Source organism: Tiliqua scincoides, chromosome 5 (genome assembly GCF_035046505.1).
Source record: "Tiliqua scincoides isolate rTilSci1 chromosome 5, rTilSci1.hap2, whole genome shotgun sequence".
Taxonomy (NCBI): domain Eukaryota; kingdom Metazoa; phylum Chordata; class Lepidosauria; order Squamata; family Scincidae; genus Tiliqua; species Tiliqua scincoides.
The window spans coordinates 114,209,725-114,230,075 of NC_089825.1; the positions used below are offsets into that span (position 1 = coordinate 114,209,725).

At 44.6% G+C, this 20,351-nt stretch overlaps 1 protein-coding gene across 1 annotated transcript; it reads left to right on the forward strand.

Moving 5' to 3' along the window:
- Window positions 1-89: 89 nt before the first annotated feature.
- Window positions 90-16,271, forward strand: LOC136653256 (vomeronasal type-2 receptor 26-like). Its single transcript, XM_066630165.1, has 7 exons — window positions 90-127; window positions 699-990; window positions 1,628-1,701; window positions 9,729-10,020; window positions 13,755-13,982; window positions 14,636-14,762; window positions 15,373-16,271. Exons 1-7 carry the CDS (start codon window positions 90-92, stop codon window positions 16,269-16,271), a joined length of 1,950 nt encoding a protein of 649 aa, XP_066486262.1.
- The last annotated feature ends 4,080 nt before the right edge of the window (window positions 16,272-20,351 follow it).

Below are 20,351 nucleotides of genomic sequence, written 5' to 3' on the forward strand. Positions count from 1 at the left end.
AGCATATGCAAGTTGGATAGGATTAGGCTTTTATTAAAGTTAATCGGAGCTACTTACACTTACACAGTTTATTACAGCTGACACAAAGCATGCAGGTCTTCGACACCGTAGATCTATGCCAGTTCTGGTATGGGGCTTCCTGACACAGTGGCCACTGGTTCTGCTACAACCCTTCTCCATCTCTCCCCATCTGCCCCAATCCCTAACACAATGTACCCTGATCCCCATCCTGATCCTGCCCTTTCCTGGAATAACCTGGTCTCTGCAGCTGCACTGCTTGTAGCTGCTACACCAACAGCAGCATGGCACAGACTGATAGTGTATCCACCACAGTGTATCACTGTGCTAGTGAACCCCATAGTACACTGGTTTTAAAAAGAAATAGAATTGGTCCGTTACTTTAGACTGACTTGTGTCCATGAATTTTATTTCCAATCACCTGAGTGGAGTATGTTTCTTATTCTGTAGATTTAACAAAAGAAAACTGGGAAGACATATGACAGAGTCACAAACAATAGCCATGTGGAATTTTTTTTTTTGAAAGTACACTATTTAAATTATTTATGTCATTCTGCTTTTACTGTTTTCTCTAAGTGTGCAAATATGCAAATCTTCTGAACACAATGTCATGCTCTCAAACAACTCCTCCCTGCAGAGTCCAATATTTGTCTTACACGTTATTTAATTCCTCCTTTTAGTGGGAAACCAAAAGGATACCTGCAAGTTCTGTCCATGGTATATGCTGTCAAGGAGATCAATGAAAAACCTGAGATATTACCCAATGTCAGCCTTGGTTTCCAAATTTACAACAGTTACCTCAATGAAAGAATGACTTACCAGAACACCCTGAATCTTCTTTCTACCCAGAAACACACAGTCCCCAACTTCAAATGTGACAAGCAGAAGAATATGGTAGCTATCATTGGAGGACTTGATTCTGAGATCTCCCGTCACATGGCTACTGTCTTAGGAATCTACAAGTACCCACAGGTAGAATGACAGTCTGGACTATGAAGCTTCCCCACTTGAACTAATGCTTATCCTTTCAGAAAAATCTTCATGCCTGCTTTTTTTTTTTTTTTTTTTTAAATATCAATTAACCTGGCTAGGACTGTAAGCAGAAAAGAGACATGTGCAAAGAATACTAAATTGAAAGATAGTTTGGATTAAGAATTTCTATTTCCTTCCACTTTATTCATGTGAAGCAGAATCACTCTGTGATTTGATTGAATAAAATATCTAGTGGGAGCAATAAAGCGTAAATTTTTTTATGAATTGATACTATAAAGCTATAAAGTAGCTTTCTGAATATCAAAATATTGTGAACATTTTCTTTCAAATTCTTTTGTTCTTTAACATCAAATATTTCACAACTGTTGATATTTGGAAGGGAACATGCTCATTCAGCATTCATGTGATCCATTCCTACTATTTTTTGCTTGTTTAGATTGCATATTGTGTTGTAGCTCCAGTGAGGGATGTTAAAACCCAGTTCCCTTCCTTCTACCGGATGGTCCCCAACGAAGAACATCAATACAGGGGAATTGTGCATTTACTTCTCCATTTCCTATGGACCTGGGTTGGCCTCATAACAGCAGATGACGATAACGGGGAAAATTTCTTGCAGACGTTGACTTCCATGCTTGCCCAGAATGGCATCTGTTCAGCCTTCAGTGAAAAAAAAACCTTCTACATCCCAAGGTATAGACACATTGAGTTCAATTGAATCCCTCCCTGCACAGGCTATTTCAATTATGAGCTCCAATGTCAAAGTACATATTGTAAATGCAAGTCATCAGACCACAATATTTCTGATGATGTTGATATATCTGCATTCCTTATTTGAAGCTGTTACCAAGGTTTTGACTGGTAAAGTGTGGATCATGACTGCTCAGTGGTATCTCGCAGCAGATACGTTGTACAGGGATAATGACATACAAATATTTGATGGTGACTTGTCATTTGCTGTTCACTCCAATGAAGTTCTGGGTTTTGCACAGTTCCTCCAGAGTTTACACCCTCAGTCTCCAAAAGGAGATGGCTTTCTCAAGGTCTTCTGGGAACAGGCATTCAACTGTTTATTTTCTGATTCTGACAAACCTGAAGACACCACTGATCTATGTACAGGGCAAGAGAGACTAGAGAACCTTCCCACCACTCTTTTTGAGGCAAGCATAATTGGTCAAAGTTATAGCATCTACAATGCCATCTATGCCACTGCACATGCTGTCCATAAGATGCACACATTCAAGCCAAAAGTCAATGGAAGAATTGAGAGAGGAAGATGGGATCATCTGAATCTGCAACCTTGGCAGGTACTATTTACATCCTGAACAATGTCATTCTCATGGCTACTCTACTGGCTGTTAATATTTATAAGGGGATTATACCGACACATTCATGGCCCAATTCTAACTAAGGGTAGCACCAGAGGAATGTGAGTTTCCTTGGTGCAGGCTGCTGAAAAGGAGCTGTAAAGGTAGGAAGTCTGGTCTAGAGGGTTGAGCCTCCATTTGCCTGAAGATAAAATCCAAAGGTCGCCAGTTCGAGGCCACCGGCACCGTGCAACCTTGAAGCAGCTGACAAGCTGAGCCAAGTTACTCCATATGCTCTGAGTGTGGGAGGATGGAGGCCAGAATGTTCGACCAGATCAAGAAAGGAACATCTGAATGTTGTGGTTTCTTCGAAAGATAGAACCTTCGTTCAAATTGTAAAAATCCCTACGGGGATTTAAATTGCCTGCCTATGTAAACCGCCTTGAATAATGTCTAAGGAGAAATCTGAGGACCAAGAAAGGCGGTATAGAAATACCTGTAATATTATCATTATTATTATTATTATTATTATTATTATTATTATTATTATTATTATTATTATTATTATTATTATTAATAATAATAATAATAATAATAATAATAAAGCTGGAGGAAAGTATCCTGCATTCCAGCAGGATCCTGGAGGGAAGGTTCCTACCTTCCCGCAAATGCTGTTGAACATTGGAAGGCCTGCAGGAGCAGGTAACCCCAGCACAGAGGGTGGAATGGGGCAGGGGATGGTGGAACAGTGAGATGATGGGGTGGGGGTTGGATGGATCAGGCCCTGGAATGAGTTAGTTCAGCAATGGAAGACCTTGTCAAATCCCAAGACCCATGCAGGGCCTGATCCACCTTCAAGGAGCAATGTGGACTTGCACCAGGAATTGATCAGGCACAGGATTGAGTTGCCCCATAGCAGCTCCTCAGGTTTATCTGGGGCAAGAGGGAATGTGTCCCCTTTCCCTGACGAGACCGTCAGCAGCTAAAAATATCGCACAGCGCACAGCAGAAACCATAACTGTGCAGCTTCATCGCCCCACAGGGAATAGTACAGGGAGGGCCCTGTATGCGCATATCCTATATTCACAGTTTCATGTATCTGGACTCTCCGCACTCCTTCTATGCGCTCTCTGGAAGCCCTCAGTGGCTTCGCCTTCCCTCATAATTCCTTTTAAAGGAATAAAAAAATCACTTCCAGTTTTGCTGAAAAACTTTTTTCTAATTGAAGCAGTCATTCTTAGACCTGCAGAAGCCACGGCCAGATGCTCATGGCCTCTTCAAGGAACAGAAGACCTTCTGGAGGCAAGGGGAGCATAGCTCACCTCCAGAGTGTGGGTGAGTCCCCAGTATTCCCAGTTTCAGGGAACCACGGGGGGGGGGGTGGCAAAATGTCCACTGTGGACATCAGGGAATGCCTGTTTAGTCTTTTCTTCACAAAAAGTCCCATGGGGTTGAGAAAGGAAAGGAGCAGTTCTAGAAGAGTATTTTTTTTTTTTTTTTTTTTTTTGTCAAGCAACTATTGTATGACCTCTTGCATACCAGGCTTTTAGTGTGATTTTTTTTCTCTTGAAAATGTTTTCTCTTTCTCTCCTTTTTTCTATTTTCTTTTTTTTTCTCATGAGAGACAAAACTAAACGACTTATAAATAGAATAAAAGATCAATAAATGCTGAAATTACTATTGCTTTTCTAGTATGTTTGCTTCTTCCAATCTAGCTTCACTCTTTCCTGAGAAGCATCACATTTAACAATACTGCTGGGGACACAGTCTACTTTAATGAAAAGGGTGAATTGGCTGCTGGGTTCGATATCATCAACTGGATTACTTTCCCCAACCAAAGCTTCGCAAAAGTGAAACTAGGATGGATGGATCCCTGGGCTCCCGGAGACAAGGCGTTCAGCATTAATGGCGAGGCCATCAAATGGCACAACATATTTAACCAGGTGGCATTCATCTATGAGTATAATTTGCCATGCTCAAAAGAAATGTGCTTCAATAATGACCTATGATAAAAGATCTGATCCGCCTAGGATAATTTGTTTTAGTGATTTCGCTAAAATGCCAAATGAGTCTTTAAAATGATCACAGAATGCAATAAATACTGGTCTCATGTCAGAAGAAGCACTTTTTGCAGTGGGCCACTGCACACAATGAGCGTAATTTTTCTCCCAAACAGATTTTAATCTGGGACATAAAATGCATAGTATTCCTGTCCTTTTCTGCCACTGCTTTCCCAGTTTTCTTCATTCTACTCCACACTCTGGCATCCGGCATGCTGCCAGATGCTTTTGACTTAATTTTGATTTTCAGTTAAGTGCCATGCCTCAAATTCTATCATCCTGGCAATAACCCATCTTTCTGAACATGCACAGAAGTTTGAAGGAAAAATTGGGATGCAGGCAGTCGAGATCCAGATGAAAGAAATGGAGCTTGGAATGAAAGGAGATCTTCCACTTCTGGGGAGACTTTTTTTTTCCCAATGAAAAAATATGCACAACTTCGTTGATGTCTAAATTTGGCCTGGATTAGGGTGCCAACAACAACTGGAATAATTTTATTCTGTAAATAATTGTTATATACCACTTTTCAATAAATCATTTCACAGTGCGGATTGGAGAGAAAATCAAATAAATAAATGGTTCCCTATCACAAAAGAGCTCACATCCTGAAAAAGATGGAGAAGAACACCAGCAGCCTCTAGAAAAGTCACTGTGCCGGGCGGAATAGTGGCTCTTCCTCTTCCCATGCTTAATATAAGAGGAGCACCACTTAAAAAAATGCCCAGTGTTGAAAGACATAAACCATCCATGTTCTAATCTTCTTGTGAATTTAAATGCACATTGTCCATGAGAAAGAAATTTTGTATTTGCTGTCTGAAGTATGTTGTTAGAGTACAATGGGCATAATTTCTCCTCTCTTCTGAATAGGTGATGCCTCTTGCTGTGTGTAATGACAACTGCCATCCAGGCTTCCACAAAAAAACGAAGGAGGGACAGCAGTTTTGTTGCTACGATTGTGTTCCATGTGCAGATGGGAAGATTTCAGACCAGAAAGGTAGGAGACACAAGTCCTCCTGAGGCATTATCAAAGGGGGAAAGCACGTTTGTGGCACTCAAGAGGAGGCCAGTGTCAGTCAGCCTCAGCTGAGCCTCAGTGCTGCGTGAATAGATGACGCTTCTGCAGCACCAGTCAGCTGTAGTATTTTTAGGGTGGGGGGAAGCAGGGAGTGGGCTGAGAAGGGTGTATGGAGGGTGGGGGAGGGGAGGAGCAGTCCCAGGAGGTAGAGATGACAGCAGGACCTGCACTGAATCCTAACCTCTGTCCCAGTCCGGGCAGCCCAATATGGGTAGTCAAGCACAAAAGCGGGTGTAGATTCAAGGAGATCCATTGGTGCCATGGCCAAGTTAGCCAGGGAAAAGAGGAAAATGTTTCCTTCCAAAGGAGACTCCCAGCACCAGCCTGATGCAGTGGATATGGTGGTCACCATTTTGGCGCCTTTTGAGTTGTGGGCACCAGGCAATTTAGGATTGAGCTGTTGTCCTCTTATGGGGGCAGATTTGATGCAATGTGCCAATGGCAACAGGAGACTACTGCATCAACCTGGATGTGTTTCTTTCTCTCCAGGGAGTTCTCAACACAGTGCAGTGGGGTCAAAGGGATGCAACTGTCAGTATCCACTTGCTCTTGACAGAGAGTTGGGTAAAAGAGAGATGGGAAATACAATGGAAAAATGTACTCACTCGAGATGTACTCTGTAGGAATCCTTCACTTTCACAAGTACGTCAGTGACTCAGTATGGCCGTTCTGTGAATTATTAGAAGTATATGCCAGAGAAAAGTAGTTTCCGAACAACATAGTTAGTAGTTTCCCCAGGAAACACCACTGAATACAAGATAATCCACGAAGAAATATTAAGGATAAAGTTATTGGGGGAATCTTATATAAGCAGAAGTAGCTTATACAGCATTTACAGTAGTTCACACGTGTGGGAAGGCCTGGCGAGTGGGTCTCATGTTCCCCATACCCTCAGGAAAGCCATAGCGACACCCAGGTAAGTTAAGAAAAACCCTTTCCTTCCCGGTAGTGGTGTGAGATCATGGCAACTGAGTCGGTGCCTCCTTTTCCCCTCACAAATGTGTTAATGAATGCTTGCAGCACTGTTTCAGTGTTGAAAATTTCAATTGTTTAAGGTTTTTTTTTAATCATCTGTTTTACTTTTCAGACATGGATGATTGTTTCACATGCTCAGAAGATCGCTTTCCAAACAAGAACAAAAACCAGTGCCTTCCCAAGAGAATCAACTTCCTCTCCTACTCAGAAACTTTGGGAATGATTTTGTCATCCTTAGCTCTCTCTTTATCTCTGCTCACAGCTTTGGTGCTGGGAATTTTCTTTAAAAATCAGAACACTCCCATCGTCAAAGCCAACAATCGGGACCTCACCTACTCTCTCCTCTTTTCCCTATTGCTTTGCTTCCTCTGCTCCTTATTATTCATTGGTTGGCCTCAGACAGTGACATGTTATTTACGCCAAACATCTTTTGCAATCATCTTCTCAGTGGCTGTTTCTTGCATCTTGGCCAAAACCATCACTGTGGTTCTGGCTTTCATGGCCACCAAGCCAAGATCCAGGATGAGGAAATGGGTGGGGAAAAGTTTGGCCAACTCCATTATTTTTTCCTGCTCCCTGATTCAAGCAAACATTTGTGCAGTGTGGCTCTGCACTGCTCCTCCATTCCCTGATTCCGATGTGCATTCTCTGACTGAAGAAATCATAGCGGAATGCAATGAAGGGTCACACGCCATGTTTTATTGTGTTCTGGGCTACCTGGGATTTCTGGCCATTGTCAACTTCACTGTGGCTTTCCAAGCCAGGAAGTTGCCAGACAGTTTCAATGAAGCCAAGTTCATCACCTTCAGCATGTTGGTCTTTTGCAGTGTGTGGCTGTCTTTTGTTCCATCCTACCTGAGCACCAAGGGCAAATCTGTGGCGGCTGTGGAGATCTTCTCCATCTTAGTCTCTAGTGCTGGGTTACTGTTTTTTATCTTTTTCCCCAAATGCTATATAATTATTCTGAGGCCTGAGCTGAACAGCAAGGAGCAGCTGATTAGGAGAAAGTGATAAAAAAATATAAGGAGGACCAATGGCATTGGATCTTGCAACCCACTGCCTTCATGTGGCAGCATGAAAGTCATACCACTGTCATGCGCAATGGTGCCGTGTGAGTACGAGATATGCCCTGATAGTTCACCAGCCCAGATCAGGTGCCCATATTGACCAGAATCCGGTAGGTTTTTACGTGCTTCTCATTGGCCTTCTGGTCATGCCATCCACCACAGCATGCAGTGCACACTCCTTTGATATGGCTGCATGCTATAGTGTTGTGTTTATATGATTGGGTTGTTAGAGTTCTTTTTTATCTAAGGAAAAAATGATTTATTATCAATCAATGTACATAATATTGCAGCGTTCATACTTCAGCTGACTCCTACTCCAACCTTTTCACATTGGGATTCTGACCTTGAAGCAAAGTTTTGAAATTGTATCCAAAAACACATCCATGTTTCCCAGTTTAGGGTTTTCTTCCTCCACTATTTTATTGATGACTGTCTAATACAATGATTAATGAAGCCAGGCCCAATCCAATTCAGTTCACCGCCAGCAAGCACTGCTGCAAACATGCCGTAAAACAAGTTTGCGGGCCCCAGCGCTAGTGGAGCACTGGTACTAACCCATCGCTGGCCAACTTTGGACACCAGAGTTCTGCTGCTCAGTGGTCGTGCAGACTTCCAGTCAGCGGAGAAGAAGATGGGGGCATGGGGGAGGCGAATGACTCATCTTTAGTCTGCTGTAGCCTTTCTGAAGCTCAGAGGGATTCCCGCTTCTGTTCCCTATTCTGCTGCTTTATGATAAATGTTCATAACGTAAGGTGGACTTCCTGAAAGACCTATCTCCTGCTTTAGGCTTAACTCTCAATATGCTGTTGATAAATTTTGTCCAATCCTAAAGGGTCTTTATGTGACTGGAATAGGTGTTTCAGTGGCATAAACAAAAGTGACTCGGATGTGGCCTGGCCACAGACTGAAACTGCCACAACAGACCAGGGATGACCACTGCCACAGTCAAGACAGTGCAGAGGATGCAGTAAGATGGGGAGGGGCAGAAACGGGAGGAGATGGAATGGGGAAGAAGGCAGACTGGGTCTGGCAAGGGGACAGGTTCACCAGCACCAGCACCGGAACCTGACAAATCCTCTCCCCTTTCTTCTGCCTCATTCAACTTCATGGATCAAAAGTCACTTCTGGCTTGTACCAAAGATATCACTGCTGCTGGACCCTGTTGAGACCGAACAAGCATGTTTTCATTTCCCTTCTACTTCAAGCAGTGCCTCGAGCATCACAATACTCCAGGGACATGATTTAGAACCACGTAATTAACTCCAGTTCCTCAAATTCATCCTTCACTATGCCAAATCCCACTTGGAGTGTTTGAGGCAACAGTCAGGATGAATAGCGGAACCTGACAAATGATATAAGGTGTCCCTGAAACATTCAGATATGAGTTGAGGGACTCCAGGCAGGTGGAACTGCAACAGTCTGAACCAAGTCCTTTCTCCTTCATCCAGATAATTCAGAAATTGAAGGAACGACTGATGCTGAATGAGAGAGAGTTTGTGTCATCTGAATCCAAATTAGCTACAGGATTGCAGGGATGCTCCCACTCCTGTTGCTCTTTATGTGGCTGCCTAAAACCGAAGGCAAGAGCACTCTGTGTGCCAGAATCGATCCCTTCCAAATGCCCCATGAGTATTATAAGGCAGGAGACTTATCCATTGGAGCGATTGTGACTCTGTTTGGCTGCATATTTGATGAGCTCTCTTTCACCCAAAACCCAAACATGATGACTGCGAATGAATTTATGTAAGGAAACTATTTTCTTTCCTACTTGACATGCACTAGGCCAGAAAAGGAACACAAACTGGCGATACAAATGTTGCCTTACCTTGATGAGGCCTCCATGTCTGCCTCCCCTGAGAATGAAGCACAGCCCTGTTGGCATGGCTGCATCAGCACTGGAAAGTTGGACATGAATGGGCTCTTATGAATATTAATGGGAGTGACTTACACTTACAAGCCAGTCCAGCTGACACAGAGCATGCACGTCTGCCTGAAGACTGGCTACTGCATCCTATGGGACGTTTGTGGGCCAGGCCAGTTGATAAAGAGATGAGGTGAAATACCCACCTTATCTTAAAATAAGCTGCAAGGTATCCCATAGAACTCAAATCTGTGTTTACCATGTTCTATAAGTGTGAAGATAGGTCCACCTTCAGAACACTATGTCATGCTCTCAATCAACTCCTCCATGCAGAATTCAATATTTGTCTTACACATTGTTCAATTCTTCTTTTAGTGGAAAGCCAAAAATCTACCAACATGTCCTGTCCTTGGTATATGCTGTCAAGGAGATCAATGACAACCCTGAGATCTTGCCCAATGTCAGCCTGGGTTTCCAAATTTATAACAGTTACCTCGATGAAAGAATGACTTATCAGAACATCCTGAATCTTCTTTCCACCCGGAAACACACAGTCCCCAACTTCAAATGTGAGAAGCAGAAGAATATGGTAGCTGTCATTGGAGGACTAGATTCTGAGATCTCCCGTCACATGGCTACTGTCTTAGGAATCTACAAGTACCCACAGGTAGTATGACAGTGTGAACTATTGCTTATCATTTCAGAATATCCTCCTTCCTTCCTTCCTTCCTTCCTTCCTTCCTTCCTTCCTTCCTTCCTTTTTGTCAATTCTGTTTTTTTCTGGTAAGGAGTGTAAGCAGAAAGGAGAAATATGCAAAGAACACTAAAGTGAAAGATATGTTCAAATAAGAAAAATGTTTTTGCATTTCCTCCACTTTGTGGGTATGTGAAGCATAATCACTCTGATTTGATTGAATAAAATATCTGACTGGGTCAAAAAAAAGTATAAGAAATTGTTGTAAGTTGTACAATTCTACAAAAAGGTTTTCTGTGTATGTACACAAAGAATTGTGAACCTTTTCTCCAGTTCTTTTATTTTCCTTAAACCTCATGAATTTCACAGCAGCAGATATTTGGAAAAGAATTGTCTCATTGATCATTAATGTGATCTGTTTTATTATTACATTATTTCATTTGTTTAGATTGCATATTGTATATTAGCTCCAGTGATGGATGTTAAAACCCAGTTCCCTTCTTTCTACCGGATGGTCCCCAACGAAGAACATCAATACAGGGGGATTGTGCATTTACTTCTCCATTTCCTATGGACCTGGGTTGGTCTCATAACAGCAGATGACGATAACGGGGAAAATTTCTTGCAGACATTGACTTCCATGCTTGCCCAGAATGGCATCTGCTCAGCCTTCAGTGAAAAAACATCCACTGTATCCCAAGCTATAGACATATTGAGTTCAATTGACTCCCTCCGTGCACAGGCTATTTCAATCATGAGCTCCGATGTCAAAGTAAATATTGTAAATGCAAGTCATCAGACCATAATGTTTCTGATGACGTTGATATATCTGCATTCCTTATTTGAAGATGTTACAAAGGTTTTAACTGGTAAAGTGTGGATCATGACTGCTCAGTGGTATCTCGCAGCAGATACATTTTTCAGGGATAATGATATACAAACCTTTGATGGTGCCTTGTCTTTTGCTGTTCACTCCAATGAGGTTCTGGGGTTTGCACAGTTCTTCCAGAGCTTACGCCCTCAGTCTCCAAAAGGGGATGGCTTTCTCAAAGTCTTCTGGGAACAGGCATTCAACTGTTTATTTTCTGATTTGGAGGAACATGAAAACACCACTGATCTATGTACAGGGCAAGAGAGGCTAGGCAACCTTCCCACCACTCTTTTTGAGGCAAGCATAATGGGGCAAAGTTACAGCATCTACAATGCCATCTATGCCATAGTTCATGCTGTTCACAAGATGCACCCATCCAAGCTAAAACTCAGTGGAAGAGCTGAGAGAGGAAGACCAGATCCTCTGAATGTGCAACCTTGGCAGGTACTATTTCACATCAAGAGCAATCATCTTCTCATCTGTTGAATGTTAGCATTTGATGAGGGGATTATACTAACTGATTCACAGCTCAGTCTTAATGGGCAGGCCAATCCTAACTAAACTGCTGTGCAGCAATGCCACATAATTCGGGGGAGTTTTGGCTGCTGGACATCTCCACAAGGTAAGGATAGATTTTTCTCCTTTCCTCTGGGTAAGCTCCAGCAGCCACAAATGGTCAATTTGAATCTGTGTCAGTGATAATGCTCAACCTGTGAACCTTAAATTGAGTTCAATTTGTAGCTAATACAATTGGAGCAGGTTGGTTTTAATTCTAGGTTATGTTGGTTTCTATTGGCTGAGAAATAAATAAGAAGAAAATGAGAAAATGAAAGACAAGTGATTTAAGTGGCATGACAAAGTATGTTATGTAAATAACAGCCCAGTTCTATCCTCAGCTATTTTATGGTACATAGTCATGCCAAGGAGATGTTTGCTTTATTCTGTGGTGAGAGGGTGTTCAGAAGGCCTGGGAGAGGAACTCTCCATATGCCTCCTGATGACGTAGGGGTCTACATATGCCAGCTGCATAGCTGGTGTTAATACTTGATAAGAAAGTGGGGACTGGGCATGAGAAAGAGAATAGGATCCTGGTGCAAGTTGCCACACATGCCACACCCTCCACTGCCAACTTGCTGTGAGCATTGGAGCCCAATGTCCACGGCAACATGAGTTTGGAACTGCTGCTGCCTTGTGGCAACAGTTCAGACTACTCCAGCTGTGGTGCAGTCTTTGAACCATCACTGGTCAAAGAACTCAAGTCAAGTCCAGAACCTTTTTTGGCATTAAAAACAAATTCTAAACAAGACACAAAAACATAAAGGTTCAGTTCACAACATAGAGTTCAAGTTGGAAGAGCGCATGAGGGTATTTTCCTTATAACAGCTAACAAATAGTCAGCAACCAAATCAGTGGTGGCCACAGAGTTATCTTCCAAAAGGGAATGTAGAGGATCATCAGGTGCAGCGGAGAAGGCAGATGGAATTGGATCTAACATATCACATATCTAACATATTGGATATCACAAAGTGTTCAAAGAGCAGGGCAATGACATAGAATATGAACCATCGTATCGGGTTCCAGAAAATTTGCAAGTCCTGTTGTCAAATGGGACATTCTGAAATCTTCCCTCAAGGACTGCGGATGGAAAAATATTAAATCTAGCGAGCATAAAAGCCCGCCTCTTGCTTGGGTTGATTAGTTCCCAAAAATTGTTAGCAACACGGCAGGGAAATGGTAATAGGTTAAAGTAATAAGGGGAGCAGGTGGGATTAATGTTAGAAAATAATAACTGGGTTTCGACTTCCAAAAGTCTGGTCTTAATGATGGAATGGGCCTGATTGAGACCAGTATCGGCAAGTGATTCAAGGGTAATGCCCACAGATTGAAGTTTGGCTTCGAAGAGTCTGAGCCAAAAAGAAATGTAGGAGTCTCTTAGAAGATCATAAAGCAGGGAATCAGGCTGGGGATTTAAATGAAGACGCAATCAATATTTAAAGGCTAAAGACCACACCATGGTGGAAGGGAGATGAATCCCAAGTTCCAAGGCCATGGTCGATAACCTAATTAAGTTTGGCACACCCAAAATGCGCCTAAAAAAAGTGGACGCTACCTGCTCCAGTTCTTTATTCGCAGCCTCAATCCATATGGGAACTCCATACAGGAGTTGGCTAAGGATTTTTGTTTGAAATACCTGGAGGGCTGCAGGGATATATTGGTTTCCACCATTGAAGTGGAAGCGAGCTACAGCGTTGAGATGGTCAAAGAACTCATACTGCTGTTTGAAAAGCCCCATGGGCTTGCTTAAGGAATGGAGATCTTCTAGGAGTATTAACTTTTTGACAGGCATCTATTGTATGAACTCTTGCATACTATGCTTTCAGTTATGGACCTGCCATTAGGTCTGATGGGGTAAAAGCCCTGGGCACAAGATGCTAGGACCCCGCAGAAGTCTCACTGAGGCTCCCAATGGGAGCGGAAACTGTGCTTCTGGTTTCCCGGAAGCACAGTTTATAGCATCAAGGAAGCCTCTCTGAGGTTCCCTGACATGGGCAGAGGTCGTGCAAGACTCCATGAGCCTCAGGTGAGTGGGGGGGGAAACGTTTTGTGACGGGGTGGCCACAGCCCACAGGAGGGGCACCATCGCAAACCTTTGCCCTGGGCGTGGGGAGGTCTGCCTCTGCCTGTTTTATTTCCCCTCTTGGGACAGAATTTGTTTTTTTTTTTTCCTCTTGGGACAGAAAACCAGATAAAACCACAGTGTAAATATTAGAATTGAGGATTAATTCATGCTGAACTCCCTATCTCCTTTATATTGTGCTTTCATCTTCCAATCTAGCTTCACACTTTCCTGAAAAGCATCATATTTAACAATACTGCTGGGGACACGGTCTACTTTAATGAGAAGGGTGAATTGGCTGCTGGGTTTGATATCATCAACTGGATTACTTTCCCCAACCAAAGCTTCTTAAAAGTGAAACTAGGATGGATGGACCCACAGGCTCTAGAAGGCAAGGAGTTCAGCATTAATGCTGAGGCCATCAAATGGCACAACATGTTCAACCAGGTAGGTTTCAACTATGATATGGACAGGATTGGGCCCAAACTCTCATTTGGAGATCTTGTCCTGTTGATGGAGAACCATTACATAGGCCTGTGAGTTTGAGGGAAAGAAAAACATTTTTCCCCAAAATTTATTGTGGTTTTATATGGATTTTGTATGCCATGGCTAAGATTTCCTCATGAGTACGATGTTTGAACCATTCACTAGTGAGGCTATGCCATCTCTCCAAAACTAAACATGACAGAGTAAAACTGATGCCCTTTTTTGAATCAGCATTCCAAATATATCTCAAATATACTTATGAATATGTGTAACTTAAGACAACAAAATGTATCTTGTCTGTGTTATCACTCAGATCATGCTCAAGTTATTTTGTCACCATAACTAAGGTGGTAGGGTCAACCTTTACCTCTCCACCACCATATTCCTGTATTGTTTTCATTTCAGAACTGCATAATAGCATAGTGGTCTGTGGGAACCCAGAGTAACCCCTTCCCAGTGTTGAAAGTTCAAAAACATCTATGATCTAATCTCCCCATTAATTTACATGAATTACCCTACTGTCTTGTCCATGAGAAGGAAATTTAGTATTTACTCTCCAAAGAACTTTGTTGTTGGGGTAAGAGGGACATAATTTCTCCTCTCTTCCCAATTAGGTGTTGCCCATTGCTAAGTGCAATGACAACTGTCATTCAGGCTTCCGCAAAAAAACCAAGGAAGGTCAGCCATTTTGTTGCTACGATTGTGTTCCATGTGCGGATGGGAAGATTTCACACCAGAAGGGTAGGAGACATAAGTCCTACTGAGGCATTTTAAAAGGGGGGGAGTGCATGACAGGTCATAAGGTGACTTGTCCTCCTATGGAGGTAGTATTTGATACTATGAGCCAATGGCGACAGGAGACAACTGCAGCCTCCCATCAAACTGGGTATGTTCTGTTTCATTCTGGCTATTGAGGATATCTCAGGACAGAGCAGTGGGGTCAAAGAGCAACTATCCAGTTCTATTGAAATGGCCAACCAGATTTTCCCATTGCTATGAAGGGAGAACTGAGCTCCTCATTTTGAGCAGGTGCCTCTTCTCTTACTCTGACTGAGAACTTGGTTGGTGGAGAGAGGCTATCATTAGAAAGATTAAAAGATGGTCATTGGTAGGTTAATCGGTGACTACAACACTGTTTCAATGTTGAAGATTTCAATTGTTTTGACTTATCTTTAATATTTCCTTATATAATGCAATGGGTTTGAGTATTTAAATATTTCCAAGATTGGTAGTTTCTTCCAATCGAAGAAGAAAACATCGAAGATTGGAGATGAACATTAAGATTTCATGGAATACAGGGCGGCAGACACAAGAACATTGAAATCAGCATGCCATCTGTTGTATTCTTCAGACATGGACGATTGCGTCAAATGCTCAGAAGATCAATTCCCAAACAAGAACAAAGATCAATGCCTGCCCAAGAGAATCAACTTCCTCTCCTTCTCAGAAACTTTGGGAATGATTTTGTCATCCTTAGCTCTCTCTTTGTCTCTGCTGACTGCTTTGGTGCTGGGAATTTTCATTAAGAATCAGAATACTCCCATGGTCAAAGCCAACAATCGGGACCTCACCTACTTTCTCCTTCTCTCCTTAATGCTTTGCTTCCTCTGCTCCTTGCTATTTGTTGGTCGACCACAGACAATGACCTGCTATTTTCGCCAAACATCTTTTGGCATCATCTTCTCAGTGGCCGTTTCTTGTGTCTTGGCCAAAACCATCATTGTGGTTCTGGCTTTCATGGCCACCAAGCCAGGGTCAAGAATGAGGAAATGGGTGGGGAAAAGACTGGCCAACTCCATTGTTCTTTCCTGCTCCCTGATTCAAGTCTGCATTTGTGCCTTGTGGCTAGGAACTACTCCCCCATTTCCAGATTTGGACATGAATTCTCTGGCTGAAGAAATCATATTGGAATGCAATGAAGGGTCACTGACCATGTTCTATTGTGTTCTGGGCTACTTGGGATTTCTGGCTGTTGTCAGCTTCACTGTGGCTTTCCTAGCCAGGAAGCTGCCAGACAGTTTCAATGAAGCCAAATTCATCACTTTCAGCATGTTGGTCTTTTGCAGTGTTTGGTTGTCTTTTGTCCCCTCTTACCTAAGCACCAAGGGCAAATCTGTTGTGGTCGTGGAGATCTTCTCCATCTTGGCCTCCAGTGCGGGGTTACTGGGTTTTATCTTTTCCCCCAAATGCTACATAATAATTATGAAGCCAGAACTGAATAGCAAGGACCAACTAATTAAGAGAAAGTGATATGGACCTAAAGATATATATCTGATCAAAAGTTTCACTGAAAGCATTGGAACTTTGTTCTGAATAAACATATATAGGACTGTGGTGCATACATTTCAGATACTTACTCTTCTACTCAGTTTTAATTGTGACGATAACCTGTTTTCCTCATTTGATTCCTACCTTTTGCTAATTATCTGATGGATCCATAATATTATTATTTTTGCTTCAATTCCTGCTATGGATGTATTTGTTAAAAGTGAAGTAGAAAGCAGTCCTTTGTATACTGTTGGGTGATAGACAATCTTTAGAAGGGTGGCATTTTTCTGAAGTAGCAGATATCAAGCAGAGAAAGTTCAGTCCATAATAGTGAAACTCAGAAGAGTAAACCCTGATGTGTTACCTATGGGAGACTTTTTGCTTAATTGCCAGCAGTAAGGACTCCAGGTGGATATTTGAAATGGGCAGAAGTGCCAACAGGAGACTTATGTTCTGCATTGGGTAGACTGAATCCACTTTGTGAATTTTGTAAATAAATTCTTAAAAATCTTACACCTCTTCTCTTATGTCATTGGCAATGATGATGTAGATTTCAGGTAATGGGTTGATGTTTCAGTAAAGTAGAAGTTATCATCAGGAAAAGTGTAGTAGTCATGCTGGATTAGCTTGGGGCTGGGGGTAGCCTTGTTAGTTCAGCTTCGGGTGCAAATCCTCATGAAGGTGCTGTAGACACTCGTTGGTATCCAGGACTGCAGAGGAGGCCTCACTGTAAACTCTAAGACAGTAGATTGTGCTCTTAATGGACCTTCAGGTACGGGGCAAAGCCTGTGGAGCTCACATCCAAGCAGCCAGAGGCATGGCGACTACTCTGAGCTGCAGTTACCTGAGCTAGAGCAATGGCACCTCAGTCTGGCACAGGTCTTCTGATAGCCCAGGTATCTGATCATCACCTGGGTCCCAAAGGCACCAGATAATCGTTAGTCTGCTGCAGCAGTTCCCAAACTCACAGGGAGTTTGGCACCTGTTCTCTGTTCTGCTGCTTTATGATAAATTTTCATAATATAAGGTTGAGGGAGTGAAAGACCTGTCTTCTGCTTTAAGCTGAAACTTGAATGTGCTGTTGATATCTTATGGCCCAATCCTAAAAGGCGTTCTAAGTGTTCTAGTGGCATTAACAAAAGCAACTCAGATGTGGCTTGGCCACTGCCTTAAGCTTCCACAGTTCAGTCAGTGCAGGGGGTGGGAAAGGGTGGGGGGAGTGTGCGGTGGGCAGAAAGGGGATGGGATGGGAAAGGGGACAGATTGGGCCTGGTAAGGGGACAGGTTCATCAACACTGGCACCAGGTGAATTCTATTCCCCTTCCTGTGCCTGATCCACCTTCATGGGTCAACAGATATCACTGCTGCAGGTCCAAGTTGTCCCATGGTGGCCGAGGGGGCTTACCCCAGGGAAAGGGAAATGTTCCCTTACCCTGAGGAGGATTCCTGAGGCCAAAACTCCCCTGCATTGGTACCACAACATCCCTGCCCGGGGAGGTAGGATTGGGCTCCCCGTGTGACTCAGGAAAGGTTAAAGACCTCTTAAAAACCCATCTCGGTATATGGACACACCTTAACCCACGTATCCTAGATGTGTTGGTAACACCTCCCAAGAAATCTCAATCCTTTCCAATGATTGGAAGCAGTCTTTGGTGTAAGACTGCTTCACATCTGACCTTTCCCTACAATGAAGACATTCAATTGTTAGTTATAGTCTTGTGCATAAACGAATAAATTAACAAAACAGACTGCAGGTAACAATAGGTCAATTCACTCAATTCCGCTCAGAGTCAGCTGTTGTGTGCATCACTGCTGAATGCCCCCTTAAGAGGAAGGAATGTCCTAAAATAATCAATATTAAAGGAACCCCAATGTAGGATTAGTGTCAGGTGGGTGAATGACATGAGATTCCTGCAGTTGCAACCCACCAGCATCAGGCCACAACCCAGCAAGTGGATCCGTTTGAGAAGCGCTGGTTGCAATGCAAGGAAAGGGGACAAGTAAGTCATGCAGGGCCATTTCCGTTTCACACACATGAACTCTCCCCCTTTCTCCATCCCATCACTGCTTCCCCTGTTTCTTTCTCTCTCGCAGCCCAATCCTGAGCTGCCTGGCATGTGGGGCTGCCGTGGCACTGAAAGGGTGGCTGTGGCATTGAACGCACTACCAGGCAGCCCATGGTGATTCCTCAGGAGAACAGGAATTTTGTTCCCTTCCCATGGCTAAGGGAAGTAGCCCCACAATGGGGCTACTGTATTCTATGGCAGCTCTGGAGTGGCGTCAGTGAGTCCCATATCGGACTGCGCAGTCCCACATGGGGCCTAGAATCAGTTGGAGCAGAGCTCCACCGGTCCTGCCCCCCCACTTGTCCCTCCCATGCCTCCTCCCCGCCCTCTGCCCGCCCTCCACCCGCCTCTCCTCTCCCCAGAACATCTCCTCCCCGCCTTCCCCCATGTCCCCACTCACCACTCTGCCATCAGGCGGACCGGGCAAATGCTGGGTGGTGGAACACGGACCCAGCACCAGAGGGACCCAGTGCTGGTTTGCACTGGGCTAGCTCTGGCACTGGGCCTGCAGTAAGGGCTTGCAAACATGCCAGAGCACATTGGTCTGGATTAGGCCATATGGGATCTAGAAATTCCAGTGGCACGTGAATTAGCGTGCCACTGGTGTTTGCCCTGCCCCCACACGAGGCACAGGAAGGGCCAGCCTTGCAGCCAATTGGCTGGGGGCTAACTGGTTTGGGGCCACGTGCAGGCTGCTCGGAGAAGCCCGCGTAGTCGGGACGAGGCAGCGGTCAAGGGAGGACCTCTGCGCGCTGCTCCCCAACGGAAGGCCATGTGAGGTGGCCTCTGAGCTCATCCGACTCTGCTGTGGGAGCCTTGCCTGCCCACCTGCCCTTCAGGGGTTCCACTTGGAGGGCAGTGAGCAGTATCAGGTGGTTGTGTGCGGCAGAGGCTGCTTAGTGCGGCTTGGGGGTTCCCCCCTTGCTTTCAAGCAGGGGTGACTCTTCGTTCCCCTTGGCTGTGAGCCGGTGGTTGGGTTGGGGGTTGGCGTGCTTTGTGGGTGGCGAGCGGGACTGAGCGCCTTGCTCGCGGGCTCGGCAGCTGCTGAGCTATGGCTATCAGTGGAGCCGGGCTGGTGCCGCCTCCAGTGTCCTGCCCCACCCTGCCAATTCGGGTGACCAGCTGACGAGGGGCCGTGCATGAGCCTGACCTGAGCCTCCCGCTGGGTGGTTAGGGTGGCGGCAGGGTTTGGGGGTTGGTACGCTTCTGTGGGTGGTGAGAGTGGGACCTGAGGTCCTCACCTTCAGGCTGCTGGGCTTCAGCTACCAGTGGAGCCAGGCTGGTGCTGCTTGCGCGTGCCTTCTCCCCCGCCGCCGCTGTCGCCGGTTGGGGCAAGCTGATAAGTGCTGCAGCGACCGGCTGCACCTGGCGAGGGGCCAGGCGTGCCTGAGACCAACCTGAGCCTCCCGCTGGCTGGTTAGGGTGGCAGCAGGGCACTGGCCGCCTGTAAGGCTTGTGGGGGCTGTGTGGGCGTGAGACCCATCCTCCCGCCAGCAGGAGGGGCGAGCCTGCTGCTTGCAGCTTCGCCTCGGTTGGGGGCAGCTGGAATGTACTGCCTGAGCTCCCTGCTGGCTGGGTTGGACTGCGGGCCCATGTGTGCGCTGCTCCGCTTGCCCTCCTGCCCCACGCTTGTTTTCCTGCCTCCCACATTAGTGGAGAGTGAATGGCAGGCGGTGTTTGCTGCTGGCTGAAGCTGTGCGGGCTGTTTGGAGTTGAGCCAACTGAAGCAGTCCTAGCCACGCTTCCTGGGAGTAAGCCCCATTGAATAGAACGGGGCTTACTTCTGAGTAGACCTTGTTGGGATTGTGCCCTGAGTGGAGCCTGGGGTGGTTCAGCTGGGGATCAGTGCTTCGTTGAAGCAAGGTTGAGCAGTACTTATTGCAAACCCCCCCCCGCTTGACCCTCCCCCCTTTTTTGGCTATTAATAAAAATAAAAAAAATTACAATTGTTGTTAATTAATGATTGTTAAATAATAAGAAGGTCATGATAAATAAT